Source organism: Triturus cristatus, chromosome 3_2 (genome assembly GCF_964204655.1).
Source record: "Triturus cristatus chromosome 3_2, aTriCri1.1, whole genome shotgun sequence".
NCBI lineage: Eukaryota > Metazoa > Chordata > Amphibia > Caudata > Salamandridae > Triturus > Triturus cristatus.
In genome coordinates this window covers 879,030,320-879,044,705 of record NC_140584.1, presented here as the reverse complement: position 1 = coordinate 879,044,705, position 14,386 = coordinate 879,030,320, and the positions used below count along the sequence as shown (strand labels likewise).

The window sequence follows — 14,386 nt, the reverse complement described above, 5'->3', positions numbered from 1 at the left end:
ACACTCATGTAAACGCTGCACTGGCTCATTACATTGTAATGTCACCGCACTGCGGGCAGGACCACTCCCGGGGTGATGTTGCTATTGTGAGGTTAGTACCAATGCCAGTGGAAGAAAACGCAGGTCTCCAGTGATGCAGCCATCCAGTATACGCTACTGCAAAAGGAGCAGCTCTCAGTAACATCTGCCTACAGTACAGCACAGGTTGCTCCTCCACAAAGAGCAAATTACAGGATGATGGCGACTGCAGCAAGGCCATCTCTCCCAATGTGATATTACTGCAGTACGAGTTCTCGTTGACTAGTGGTGCAGCAGTCTTTACAAATTCAGCAGGGCACAGCTATAGTAAGGGAAGGTTCTACTAATGTCACTGCAGGGAGAGTACCGCTGATTGTGATGTCACTGCAATGAGTGTAACACCCAGTGTGATGTCAGTGCAGTGAGGGTGGCGCCTTGTGTGAAGTCACGGGATTGAGGGTAGCACCAAGTGTGATGATGTTGCAACAAGAGCATCTACAGCAGCAATGTTCATGAAACAAGGCACATCAGAGTGCATCGACAGTAAAATGGTCTTTTGAGGGCAAAGGACATGCAGACCAGTGCGGAATCCACAAGTAAGAGATGCCACAAATCCAAAAGTAAGAGCTCTTTGGAGACGCCTCGTTCAGGCGGGGTCTACCCTCTCTCTAGAAGTATATTGATGCTGACACCCATGTGGAGAGCTTCCACAAGGTAAACAACGGTTGTTTACAGGCCTAGACTGCCAGTTTTTTTCCACCGGGTATTTCCCTGGTGGGCTGGGGCCTCTGGAGGCTTGTTTTTAGGGCAGGGGGCCAATGGTGGTACCTCTGTCACCTTCTCCAGGTTTCCTGGAAAATGGCAGCATGCAGCGGGTGCTTCAGGAGAGAGAAAGCAAAGAGATGAGAGCGCAAGGTGGAAGGGGCCAGGGCAGCATTGGATTCCCAGTGTGGCCCTGGTTGTTTAGGGTAAAATTTACATATATCAAGACAGGTGATGCATTCAGTGCCTATTTATTGTCCTTAGCAGATGCATCAACAATTTTACAACACATGAGGAAGAGAAAGATATTTAAGTTTCAGGACGTGCCATGGACATATGGTGTCTATGCACATCGAAGTTTATTATTTGATGCGACGCTGTAGGCTGTTCACACACATTTACTGTGGGCTACTTATTAGGAGTTGGGTAAAGATTTTACTACAGTCCGAGAGGATCAGCTTAGTTCTTCTAAGAAGCTAATTCAGGCCAGGTGAGGTGTGTAGAAAGATAACTCGGGGAGAGGTGAGGATAGGCAGAGGTGAGCTCCAAGAAGAGTGTGAGTGTAAACAGTTGCTAGGACTGCAAGGCCTCTAGTTTGTTTCTGAATTCCAAATGTTTTAGTTAGGTTGATGATTGCTTTGGGCATGGAGGGGGCACAGAGAATGTAGCATTATCCCTGTATGACAACACAAAGAACCATCAAACGTAGGGACTAAAGAAACAGTTTTATCTCTAATTAAACAAGCGCTGGCAAAGGCACTATGACTTGCTTTAATAAGGTGGTTGCCGAGCTGCAATGTTTGTGAAGTTATTAAAAAAAATGTATAAGAAAAAAACATTTCAACATACAGAAGGGAAAGTAAACATTTTATGGTACCTCAAAACTATACATTCTATTTAATGTTTTCAATCATAGTTAATGGCATGGTTTATTATCCCCATACTTTTCACTCTGGAAACACGGAAATAATTTATAAAGAACAAGTAAGTGTAAGAATGTAAAGGAAAATGATTTACAGGTTATACCAGTGACGTCACTTCTGGTATTGATGGATCCTGGGAAATCCCCAAAATTGAGGTGGACGCAGCGAAATGTCTTCGGGTTGCCTGGTTTCTTCTTTTAAAGATGATTTTGGTGGAAAAAGAAGTGATATCCCTTCCTGTAGAAACTATGACTGTGAAACGCAGTGCTGTCACCTCCAGTAGAATTAGATGCTGGGAAATTCGAAGGTGGCGCCCAGTTGAGATGTCTACTGGACAATGAGGCCTCTTATACAGATGACTTTAGCTGGAAACCAGTCTTGTACAGGGGGATACTAAGTATTCTAGATCTAGAAGTACGAAGCATTTTTTGAGTCGTCAACAGTCCTATTTGCAGAATCGGGCAATTTGTGAATGGAAAAATGCTTTTTTGGGGTGAATAAAGCCCAAATAGCGATTTGATAACTTGTTACCGAATTGCAATTTGAGTTTTGCGATTCGGTATTTGGAAGGAGCGTGTTCAGGGCGTCCCTTCCTAATACCAAATTGAAATGGTATGTACGAATATTTTCCTACTGAAAAGCAGTCGCAAAACATCTCAATTCATAGCCTTTTAAAAAATGGTGGTAACACATTAACACTGGGATCCCTTCTTCTTGGAGAATGGTTGGCAAAATAGTTTTTACAAGAAGGCAGTGGTCGGAAGGACCACTGCCTACTCTTAAAAAATGAAACTCCAAAGTTGGGTATAGCGATTTTCTAATTGTGATTCTCAAAGAATCGCAATAAGGAAATTGCTATTCCTAATCTTTATACATCTTGCCTATAGAGATGGCTTCCTGTTGGAATGGATGCTCGGAAGTGAAGTATGAATGCATGGCTGCTGCTTTTAAAGATGGTTTTGGAAGGAAACGTGTGTACTATGATAATTTCAGATTCGACTGTTGTCATGATATATATATTGTACTGCTAAGTTTCTTATGTAAACGTCACAAGGGGGGTCTACTGGAGAAATGTAAGACTTGTCTCATATAAGACTCGCAAACATCATTTGAAAAGCAAATAGAAAGAAAACTATACTTTGTGAGGGTCAAAACGAAAATGCAGTAATAGAAATGTCCAGCAGAGGGCTGTGTGAGCTAACAATGTATGTATTGTATTTATTTATAAAGTTTTATATAGCGCGAACGTGACCCACGAGGGTATCAGAGCGCTTTACAGTTTACAATCATAAGAAAAGAAAAAAGATGAGGTAGTATACAAGCATTTGATATTTGTCATTACGTACAGAAGGGGTGTATAGTATACGAATAACCTAGATGACCGTCTCCAGCAGGACATTGCCGTATATACAGTTACTGAGCATTAGGTGGATGTGATAATAAACGTACATGTGATCTTCTCCTTAAATCCACCATAGGTGTGAGGGCTATGGACAATATAGGACAATGCTACCTCTAGTATTGGGAGTTACTGTGCAATGAAATAGACTCTCGGGGTTTTGCACTGAATACATGTCTTGAGCCGACAAACTGAGAACCAGGACTTTTGTTTGGTTAAAAAAAATGCAGACACCAGTGCGTTGTGAAAGACAATAAGTGCACTTTAACAATAGCAAGCTAAAGTCCTGTGAACGGTTTGGTAAAAAAAAAACATTCAGGAAATAAAATGTAGTGATATTTTTATACGGATATTCAGTGTGTTAAATGGAACTAAGAAAGTGTAGGTACTTACTATTTAGAGTACCTGCTTGCTCCTGAGACGTGCTGGTACTCCCCCATTAAATGTATTGCAGCACAGCTGGGAAGTGCCGGTACTCCCTCATTAAATGTATTGCAGCACTGCTCAGAAGTGCCGGTACTCCCTCATTTTTTTTGTTGAAACATTTTTTATTGTTTTCATAACAGCTCAGTACAAACCCCGCTTCCTCCACGGTCAAAGAATGTTTTACACATACAGAGTTACCAGCCAATAGCCGGGAGAATGAGCTTCCAGCCCATACAGGCCCTCCCCCCTCCCTCCCCACCCCATGTCAGTGTGCCTCCTGTCTTTCGCCTCACTCCTGATGTGCCCCCTCCCTGCCATAAATCAGACATGGTACTCCCTCATTAAATGTATTGCAGCATTGCTGAGAAGTGCCGGTACTCCCTCATTAAATGTATTGCAGCACTGCTGGGAAGTGCCGGTACTCCCTCATTAAATGTATTGCAGCACTGCTGAGAAGTGCCGGTACTCCCTCATTAAATGTATTGCAGCACTGCTGGGAAGTGCCGGTACTCCCTCATTAAATGTATTGCAGCACTGCTCAGAAGTGCCGGTACTCCCTCATTAAATGTATTGCAGCACTGCTGGGAAGTGCCAGTACTCCCTCATTAAATGTATTGCAGCACTGCTGAGAAGTGCCGGTACTCCCTCATGAAATGTATTGCAGCACTGCTGGGAAGTGCCGGTACTCCCTCATTAAATGTATTGCAGCACTGCTGGGAAGTGCCGGTACTCCCTCATTAAATGTATTGCAGCACTGCTGAGAAGTGCCGGTTCTCCCTTATTAAATGTATTGCAGCACTGCTGGGAAGTGCCGGTACTCCCTCATTAAATGTATTGCAGCACTGCTGAGAAGTGCCGGTACTCTCTCATTAAATGTACTGCAGCACTGCTGGAAAGTGCCGGTACTCCCTCATTAAATTTATTGCAGCACTGCTGGAAGTGCAGGTCCTCAGTACCACACACTACCTTTTATTTCCTGCCGTTTTTACCAAGCCGTTCACAGCTTGTTATTGTTGAATTTCACTTATTGTCTTTCATAACGCACTGGCGTTTACTTTTTTTAACCCAACAAAAGTACTGGATCTCCATTTGTTGGGTCAAGACTTCACCCCTGCACCTGTTCCCGACTCTCAGGGCCATATGTAGGTAGCTAAATACCGGTCGGTAAAGGCCGAAATTCAGTAAATATCACGTTACCGACCGGTATTTAGCTATTTGAGATGTAGGGGGCATATTTCAGGATTCGGTAATTTACCGAATCGGTAAAATTACCGAATCGGTAAATACCGAATCCTGAAATGATATGTAGGAAACACTCTAATGAGTGATGAGTAGGAATTAGAATTCGGTATTTACCACCAAATATAGGTTGGTGATAAATACCGAATTCCTTGCAAAACGTGATATTTAGCAGATGTAACAGTGCCATGTGGCAGACATACATGCCCTTAGGGCATGTATGTGCACACATGGACGAATCAGGGGTGCAACAGGGTGTCAATGTGACACCCTGCCACCCATGATACTGCCTCCCCCATTACCGAATCGGTATTTACCGAATCGGTAATGGTAACTGGCTTCCCATTCATTCCTATGGGCCTCCTGGCCCATAGGAATCAATGGGAAGGTATGCCTCATTACCGAATCGGTAAATACTGATTCGAAATTACCGACTTTTTCCAAATCGGTAAATGTTACCGAATTATTACCTACATCACATTTACCGATTCATAAATACCGAATCGGTAAAATTCAGTATTTATGAGTCGGTAAATGTGAAGCTACCTACATATGGCCCTCAGTGTTGACTCAGTGTGAGGGGCGGGCTCATAAATCCTCCCCTGCGAAGTGACTTCCAGGGCGCACAAGCCTCCATGTTAGCCACTCACTGGTTGCCTCAGACCTGCGCTGTTGAGGCGATGTGGCGTAATGGTCGGAGTTGCCGACTTTGGACCTGGGAAATCAGGTTCGATCCTCTCTGTCGGCTCCACATCCTGTGATTCAAGGCAAATTACTTCATCTCCCTGTGCCTACCAAAAATTAATATATCCTTGTGTAAAGTAAACTGGTGCTCATGTAAATCGCTCCAATACCGTGGGTCGAGTTTGCACGATATAAGTTTGCAAGACGAAAAAAAAAAACATGCTGGCCCATGTGACTTCGCCCTCGCTGTGCTTTCATCTATTTCTCCAGAGCAGGCAGCGCCTCTGCCTCTTCACCAAGAACTGCAGCCACTGCTTCTCAACCAACGCAGAAACAAAGCGGGCGCCTGCTCCCAGGCACAGTCCTCAGACACGATCTGCCTGGACCCTGCGTGTGCTCCCCATCCCAGGACAGGGTGAGAAACCATGTTGCTGAAAAACAAACACTGGATTTTGAGCGTAGAGTTCACACATGACACTTTATCCTTCCACCGAGGGTCCCAGATCCTGATACAGTACAGAGCTAGTTACAGTAGTTGAGGAGTTACCACTGACGTTTACTTAAGCTTGTTTTAACTGTCCTAAGACTTTCCTGAAGTTACTAAGCACTGCCTTCTGACACTGTGACTGTCACACACCTCCGCGCCACAAGCTGAAATCCCTGCACTAGTTAAAAAGAGCTCCCCGGAGGAATCACGGCTCGTTAACAGCTACACTCGAATGAAGGCATCTTAATTTCACGAAGTTCATTAATGCCCCAAATTTTAATTCATGTCCAGGGACTCGAATCCCAGTCAGACTTTAAAAGTGACATTAATTCAAAGTGAGACACACATTTGGAATTAGAGCACCTTGGATCTGGAAGAGGCCGACGGAGACAGACCTTCACAGTCGAAGAGCGCGACCCCTCCTGGGAGGATGTGCGCATGTCTTACCTTTCCATTCTTGCTGTGGACCCGGAAGGGAATGGTGGGAGAGTTCATCAGCAGCCAGGACTCGCTCTCAAACATCTTCTTCTTCATGCGGTCAATGGCTCGACTCTGTCCCTTGCTCGCCTTCTGCTCAAGGAGACACAACACAATGATAAAAACTAATATCCCCCATAGATGACTGCCCGTTTCATTTGTAAGTATTTTTGTCTGGAATACAAGGTGTAGTTTTAAAACATGGAAAACGCCACTAGAGCAACTTCCTGCCCGGGTCTCCTCACATAGGAGCAATGTATCACCAAGATGGATTCCAGAACAGAAACAGGAAGGGTGGCCATTTTGGTGATGCTATGTGGCCTGAAATTGTTCAGGAGAAGTACGACACTTGACAAAATAGGTAGGGCGAATTATTTCTGGCATGTGCTTCATCACTTTGTTTCAAGCAGCATATGCCCCATAAATGTTCCCTCTATACAAAGAAAGAATGTCTTGTTGCCTTAAGGAGCAGGGGACATGTCAAATAATTGTGAAGGGATGTTCTCCACGCATGAGAATTATTCGAAAGGGATTCAAACAAAGACCTCTTCAGTGGAGCAGGATGGGCCAGAAAGTAGGGTCGCTGGATAGACCTTACTGAAGGAGAGGTGAGAACAAACGCTTGCAGGTTGAGATGCTGGCTTTGTTTACTTCCACACGTGGAAAACATGAAAAACACAGGGGGGGTGGGGGTGGAGGAGGGAGAGGGGCAAGGTGGGAAACAATCAGGCTTAATGGAGAGATGCAGTAAGAAATAGAGAGGATAACATAAGAAGAGTCATAGTGACCACACCGTCATCCGCTCCACTCAACACGCATGCACAGACGTCACCCAAGGATTACACTGACACTTTCATTGTGGGTGAAGAACTGCTGCAGGTTTATTTCATACAACATAAGTATGACGATAAGTGGGTTATCTTACGGGCGATCCAGGGCAAGCAGCCCCTCGCTGCTCCGCCCGCCTGGCGAGCCAGCACGCACGGTGGGTCGATGCCCGGCAGTGCGGCACATATTTTCAGATCATCCACTGGATCACGTGATCTGTTTACTACTCCCGCCCCTTTTGACGGGGGCGGAGCGTGTTGTGGCACACCCCCGGTTGGTCAGGCCCCCCAACCGCCCGAAGGACTAATGGGGCGCCGTCGCGGTCTTCCCAGAACCTCCTTCGGCTCCCGGACCTTGGCTCGGGCACCCTTACTGTGCCTGACAGGGGTACCCTTACTGTACCGCCTGTCGCAGAGGTACCCTTACTGTACCCTTCTGCCTCCAGATCGCCCTGTAACTCCGCCTGCAACGCAAGGAAAAACATTAAAACATTCCAATAGCGCGCTGCCTCCGCCGCGCAGGGTAAGCGGAAAGGGTGAGAATTAGCGTGGCCAGGAGGAGCGGCGCAGGAAGCAGAGGCAGAACTGAGGGGGTGAGGCGCCTAAAAGGGGGGTCTAGCCTCGCCCACCCTATTGGCACGCCTCCCTAAGGCAAACCCATTGGGGGCCTCCCCTCCCCGAGGCGCGGCCTCGCTACGAGGCGAAGCAAGGGGGGGGGGAGGCTCCGACGGGCGGCCACTAGAAGGCTACCCTGCTGATGTCCCTCTGCGTGGGACGCGGGCAGCGGCATAGTGACCACACCGTCATCCGCTCCACTCAACACGCATGCACAGACGTCACCCAAGGATTACACTGACACTTTCATTGTGGGTGAAGAACTGCTGCAGGTTTATTTAATACAACATAAGTATGACGATAAGTGGGTTATCTTACGGGCGATCCAGGGCAAGCAGCCCCTCGCTGCTCCGCCCGCCTGGCAAGCCAGCACGCACGGTGGGTCGATGCCCGGCAGTGCGGCACATATTTTCAGATCATCCACTGGATCACGTGATCTGTTTACTACTCCCGCCCCTTTTGACAGGGGCGGAGCGTGTTGTGGCACACCCCCGGTTGGTCAGGCCCCCCAACCGCCCGAAGGACTAACGGGGCACCGTCGCGGTCTTCCCAGAACCTCCTTCGGCTCCCGGACCTTGGCTCGGGCACCCTTACTGTGCCTGACAGGGGTACCCTTACTGTACCGCCTGTCGCAGAGGTACCCTTACTGTACCCTTCTGCCTCCAGATCGCCCTGTAACTCCGCCACAGCTCTGGGGAGGCTTCCGTCGCTGCCAGAGCACCCGTTTCTCCCTTCGCTGTTATAGGTGCCCTGCCCCTGCGAGCCAGCTTTTAGTGGGCTAAATTATGGGTCCTGTTCTGTAACCCGTAAAGGACGGCATTAATTTGCAACATTACTCAGAAGCCCAGGGCAGACTAACAAAGGATGTCTTTTGGCCCCACTGCCGTTCAGCTTAGACGTGAATGGTGTTCCTAACTTTCTTAGCGAAGCCACAGCAGATCTTCCTAACGTAATTATGGGAAGATCTGGCACCTACATATGGAGCCAGAATTGAACCATAGCTGAAATGCTTCATTCCATCGCTTCCCTTCATATCGTAGCACGAAGAAAGTTTAACTTCCACTTTGTCTACAAAGGTGATGTATTGATAACTCCCGATAAAGCCAATATGACTGACTGAGCTGCCGAAGAATACATCTCTCAGCTCGAGGACCCAAATTTGTGAACGTTTCCCAACTCCCTGGCTCCAGGAAAGGCTGAGCGAGAAGAGCAACACCTAAATCTGTTTCTCAGGCTGGAAAATATGGCATCGGTAACAAGGCATTGGTGAACTAGGCGCTTATGGACCTGCAATCCTGTTAAGAATTTTTAATTGGCCAAATATGGGGCCTTCCTGGCTTAGAATTGTGTTCCCAACAGCTATAGCACAATAAGCAGGGTGAAGGTATCGTGTGAGTTCACCGCTTTCCCTACGTATATAAACACAAGCTGACATCACGGGTATCTAATGAGGGGAAGGGCCCTTAAAGCTGTGAGCATCAGCAAGTATGGGGGCAACAGCCTCTGTCTATGTGCTCCCACCCAGCACACGGGAAACATATGCTCACTGTCCCTGGCTGCTTCATGTCACTGTCTCTGAATGGTTACTGCTACAAACCTTAGCTGGTGACAGCATTGTTGGCAAGTGATTCGCTGAGACGATCCCACCTTCCTACAGCATGCCAGTCCAAATAAATGAACAATCGATAAAACTGCTAACTCTGCCATGTTTACCTTTTCGGCCATTGACTCCCTAAGTTTGCTTCCTTTCACATTGTATTATCCTATTGTTTACTACAAACTGACCCATATCTTAGCAACATCTGCTCGTTTTAGCCTTTCTACTTGCAAATTAAGTTACATTAAATTGGACGATAGAGTCTTATACTCGTCCCGCTGTTCATCCCAATCTTTTCTTGCTCTCCACTGGGACAGCGTATCCAATTTCCTTGCTTGTTGAATAGAAGCTAGCTTTTAGACTTTATTGCTGCTGAAAGGAGCTAATAGGTTTGCCTACAGTCCTTGTTATACCGGTGTTGCTGCGCTATAGGTAATTCATGGCACCGACATAATGGCTTGAAAAAGAAACTTCTTATCTTATCAAATAATATGTTGTGAGCCCCAGTTATGATTTCGTTCACATCTTCATAGTTGGCAGTGTCTCTATCTTGCCAATACCTGGGTCACGTCTGCCTTAAATGATGACAATACATCTGGCTTTTCCGCTAGCCTTGCCCATTAACCTGTCAAATGTCAGTGGAAGGCAGCACATCTCTGGTCATGCTCATTTCAGAAGGTGTTAAGCCCTTCCCATTACTAGAAAGTTTAAGTGCAAAATTCAAGAGGTATGGTCGCTCTCTGCTCTCTCAATTACTACCATGTAGATGAGGGCCTGCCATTCTGGGGTATCAGGTTGAAGTATGCACAGGTAATTGACACTCATTCTGGGGTGTCTGGTTGAAGTATGCACAGGTAATTGACACTCTCCCACGTGCAGTGCTGTGAAACGTTTGAAGTAGTTCATCAAATTCAGCCAGCCCCCCCCTAGGTGGAGGCTTGCACTCCCAAACTTCTGCTAGTGTAAAAACCCGGTCACACCTCCAGTGCAGTAGAATTTAGTAATTCACGACACTGACAACCCCAGGGGCCTGATACTGGGCTGTGTATATGCAGCCCAATATCACCAAGAACAATTAGCTTGGAGTGGATGGGTGTTAACCTAGACTGGCTGAAGGCAGAACCTTTGACAATCACTCCTGACAAGATGTGCCAACGCAGGTAGAATAAAGAGTTATCGAGCCCGCCTTACTTCCTTTCCCAGTTCGACACAGGTCGAAGAAGATGCCCCTTCCAGAAAGGTCATGGCCTTATCCCTGAAGCCTATCCATACAGCATTCTACCGGAAATCTACAGTATTGCTTTGTAAAGCTTTTTCTGGTTCCACAATTAATTATGTTCGATATGCTCTCCCTCAGTTTGAACAAAAATCTTAGCTAATCGTACGCCTGCCTAATTCCCAGGGCTGGCTGGCTAATGCTTTACGCCTGGAATTGCCCTACCAAATGTGGCCTTGCACTGGAACTTAGCTCGGTTGTCTCAACTTTCCTTTTAGATCTAGAAACGCCCCCCGTGCTCCTTGCGCTTACTAAATGGACCCGCTCCTTAGTTTCCAGCACACAATGCACTTAAATGTCATCTGGCCCTGGTGCCTATCAAACAACAGTGACAGCCTCCGTCACCTTCCTACAATACATAAACAAACATCACAAGGTCGCAGAAGCGGCAAGCCAGGCTAAGTCTCGGTAAACCATGTCACTCTGTGCTTTCCCTGGCCTCCCTGTGGAACAAGGTAACATATCTATATATATATATACCCTCCCTTATCCTGTTGCACCCCTTGGGACACATAACTTCGTCCCTTCATACCTACAGGCATGGAACTACTGCCAAAGAGATTCCCCCCTAGTACCTGATAACCCTAATAAATGCTGCATTTTGGGACAAAGATACCATGGAATAAATGCAAAGGGGGCTCTCCGGTGCATGTGGACCCATGTCATTGCGATTAGTAACTGTTGCTCTGTTTGAGCTAGAACATGCGACTTTACTCATTTAATCAATTAATCAGCAAAGCATGCTGGAGATGAAGGAATATGTGGCCGGCCCAAGGATATACAAAATGAGCCACGGCATTGCATGGTTCCAGAGACATGGCTGAGTGAAGCGGCCTCACGAGGCGCCTAAAAGGGGGGTCTAGCCTCGCCCACCCTATTGGCACGCCTCCCTAAGGCAAACCCATTGGGGGCCTCCCCTCCCTGAGGCGCGGCCTCGCTACGAGGCGAAGCAAGGGGGAGGGGGGGGGGGAGGCTCCGACGGGCGGCCACTAGAAGGTGCCCTGCTGATGTCCCTCTGCGTGGGACGCGGGCAGCGGCACTTCTGCTGTAAAAACAGCCTCGAGGTGCGATCCAACATAAACGGGAAGCTCGAACAGGGAACTGAAAGAGGGAGCATCAGACACAGCAAGCGAGCAAACCCACACCACATGGCTGCCTGCGAGGTGTTGGGAGACAACAGGCAGCCAAGAAGATTTCAAACGTTTAGTAAAAAATAGCCTGAAAAAAGGGACGTGAGAAGGCACTCCACATGTGGCTTAGGCATACTTTCAAACAGGGTATTTTGAACAAGAGTATGTGGTCGGTTTAAATTCCCTTAAAAAAATGTTTGTAATTTGTTCACTTCCCCCCCCCCCCCCCACGCAGCCATCATTGCCACTTCAGAGGACTACTGCACAGTCACAAAAGTACGAAATCACCTCGGGCCCAATTCACAAATCTCAAAAAAGATTTTCCATATATACATTCCCGATCTGGATTTAGAGACCGGGCTCGTGGTATATTAAATTCGTTAGGTAGAATTGGTGTATTTGTTTGGTATGGAACAGTAGCCATTTCTATGCTTTTAAATCATGCACATACATAGATGAGTTTTGTCGAGAATTTTTTTCTCCACTTGATTAGATTTTCTTATTTGCAGATCATGTCCGAAGTGTGAATACACGACCCATATGTAAGTGCTGGGTTAGTCCTCAATCCACTTACAATACAGAGAGAAAGGAGGGTATGAAAACAGGGATCTAGTTGTCCAGACGAAAGAGGGGAAAAAAAAAACAACAACTGGCTGAAACATGTCGACTCATGCAGAGAGGAGGGGCGAATGGCTCATAATGAACCCTGCACACCAACATCCTCTGGTTTGTTATACCTTTTTAATCCTGGCCAGGGAGTCAGGGAATTGGATATCCCTGAACTAGTTTTAACATCTGATTTTCTGCACTTATTCTTTACTTGATCCTACTCTTCTTTGTGTTTGTATTATTTCCCCCACCCTATTGCTCCACCCCGTGCGTTGGTCTGCGCAGGGGTGTTGTTTAGCAGCCCAATGAGGAAGCATGCCACAATTTTGTGGGCGAGGCCAGTTTTTCTAACATATTAACTTTGCCATAAGACTCTTTAAGCAATTTTAAGTCCACTTCTACTTCTTTGTGTGAATGGTTAGCTTTATAGGTGGTCGAAGTAGGAGTTCCCCCTCCTTCCCCTCTCTTGTGTGTGGTACATTTCTATGTGGGTACCATGCAGAGGAAGATAAACACGCAAATCTAGTAAGTGGCATGTACTCGCACACTTCCTACCCGAAAACGCACATATATTTAATTATGTGATAGGCAGGTGCAAGGGCATTACAACGGTGTGAAAGTATAATACACCAATGTTTAAGTGGGGTTTACTGAACGGAATTTCTCTACAGAAAAAAAATCTTTTCCTTGTGAATGAAAAAAAAGTTCACCCGTCTAGGGTTAGAGTTGTCCTGCACAGTCCATTTAAGAAACCCTGCTTCTCATTTTATCATTCAGACTGGCCCAATATGTTTTATCGTGTGGGAAGTAATGTGCCCTTCGGTGGACACCCATTTTGCTTGCATGACACTAACTGGAAGGTGCTCCTCAGGGTTTAAAAGTGAAGAGAGATGCCACCTTCCCCATTACCTGCCTGTAATTTGGCACTACTCCTCCCTCTGCAAATGTACAATGAGAAGAGCAAAAGTAGGTGTCTGGTTAGAAATAACATGACTTTAAAATCTTTAATGGGGCACAAAGGAAACTTTTCCTCATTTTCGCTGCATCAAGTCAGCCTAGCAGGTTTGTTCGTGACCTGAGAGAAGAAACACCTGAAGAAAAGACTGCGGGAAAAGGCGAGAGCACAGCTGCACACCTACAAAAAGATGTGCTGCCTGCCTATCCCCCGCATCCTGCGATCTACTCTGTCAGAAGAATAAGAAACATTCAACCACTGAACAGAGGATGACAGGCTTCAATTTACAAGCAGCACTGGCATAGCCAATAGGTCTCGCTTTTGGGACCTTCTAAGTATTTAGTTATGCAGCACAATATCCTTGGTGCAACCACATCAACTGTTGCGTGGCTAAACACTTATAAGGTCCCAAAGGCGAGACCTATTGGCTATGCCAATGCTTGGTGTGGTTGTGTGGGTGTGTGTATGTGGTGGTGTGGGGGTGTGTATGTGGGTGTGGTTGTGTGGGTGTGTGTGTGTGTATGTGGTTGTGTGTATGTGGATGTGTGTGTGTGTGTATGTGGTTGTGTGTGTGTGTATGTGGTTGTGTGTGTGTGTGTATGTGGTTGTGTGTGTGTGGTTGTGTGTGCGTGTGTGTGGTTGTGTGTGCGTGTGTGGGTGTGGTTGTGTGGGTGTTTGTTTGTGTGTGTTTGTGTGTGTGGGTGGGTGTGTGTGTGGGTGTGTGTGGTTGTGGTTGTGGGTGTGTGTGTGGGTGTGTGTGTGTGTGTGTGTGTGTGGGTGGGTGGGTGTGGTTGTGTGGTTGTGTGGTTGTGCGTGTGTGTGGTTGTGCGTGGTTGTGTGTGTGTGGTTGTGTGTGTGTGGTTGTGTGTGTGTGGTTGTGTATGTGTGGTTGAGTGTGTGTGGTTGCGTGTGGTTGGTTGTGTGTGTGTGTGTGTGGTGTGTGTGGTTGTATGTGTGGTGTG

The 14,386-nt window shown here is 46.7% G+C and overlaps 1 protein-coding gene across 3 annotated transcripts in view; it reads right to left on the bottom strand.

Moving 5' to 3' along the window:
• The window catches only part of ABR (ABR activator of RhoGEF and GTPase), a 1,177,460-nt gene that overhangs the window by 292,776 nt on the left and 870,298 nt on the right, over positions 1 to 14,386 (bottom strand). For all 3 annotated transcript variants that reach the window (XM_085649250.1, XM_085649252.1, XM_085649251.1), the window contains exon 11: positions 6,386 to 6,508. In XM_085649250.1, the coding sequence (XP_085505376.1) occupies positions 6,386 to 6,508 (123 nt within the window). The remainder of the gene's footprint in view (positions 1 to 6,385; positions 6,509 to 14,386) is intronic.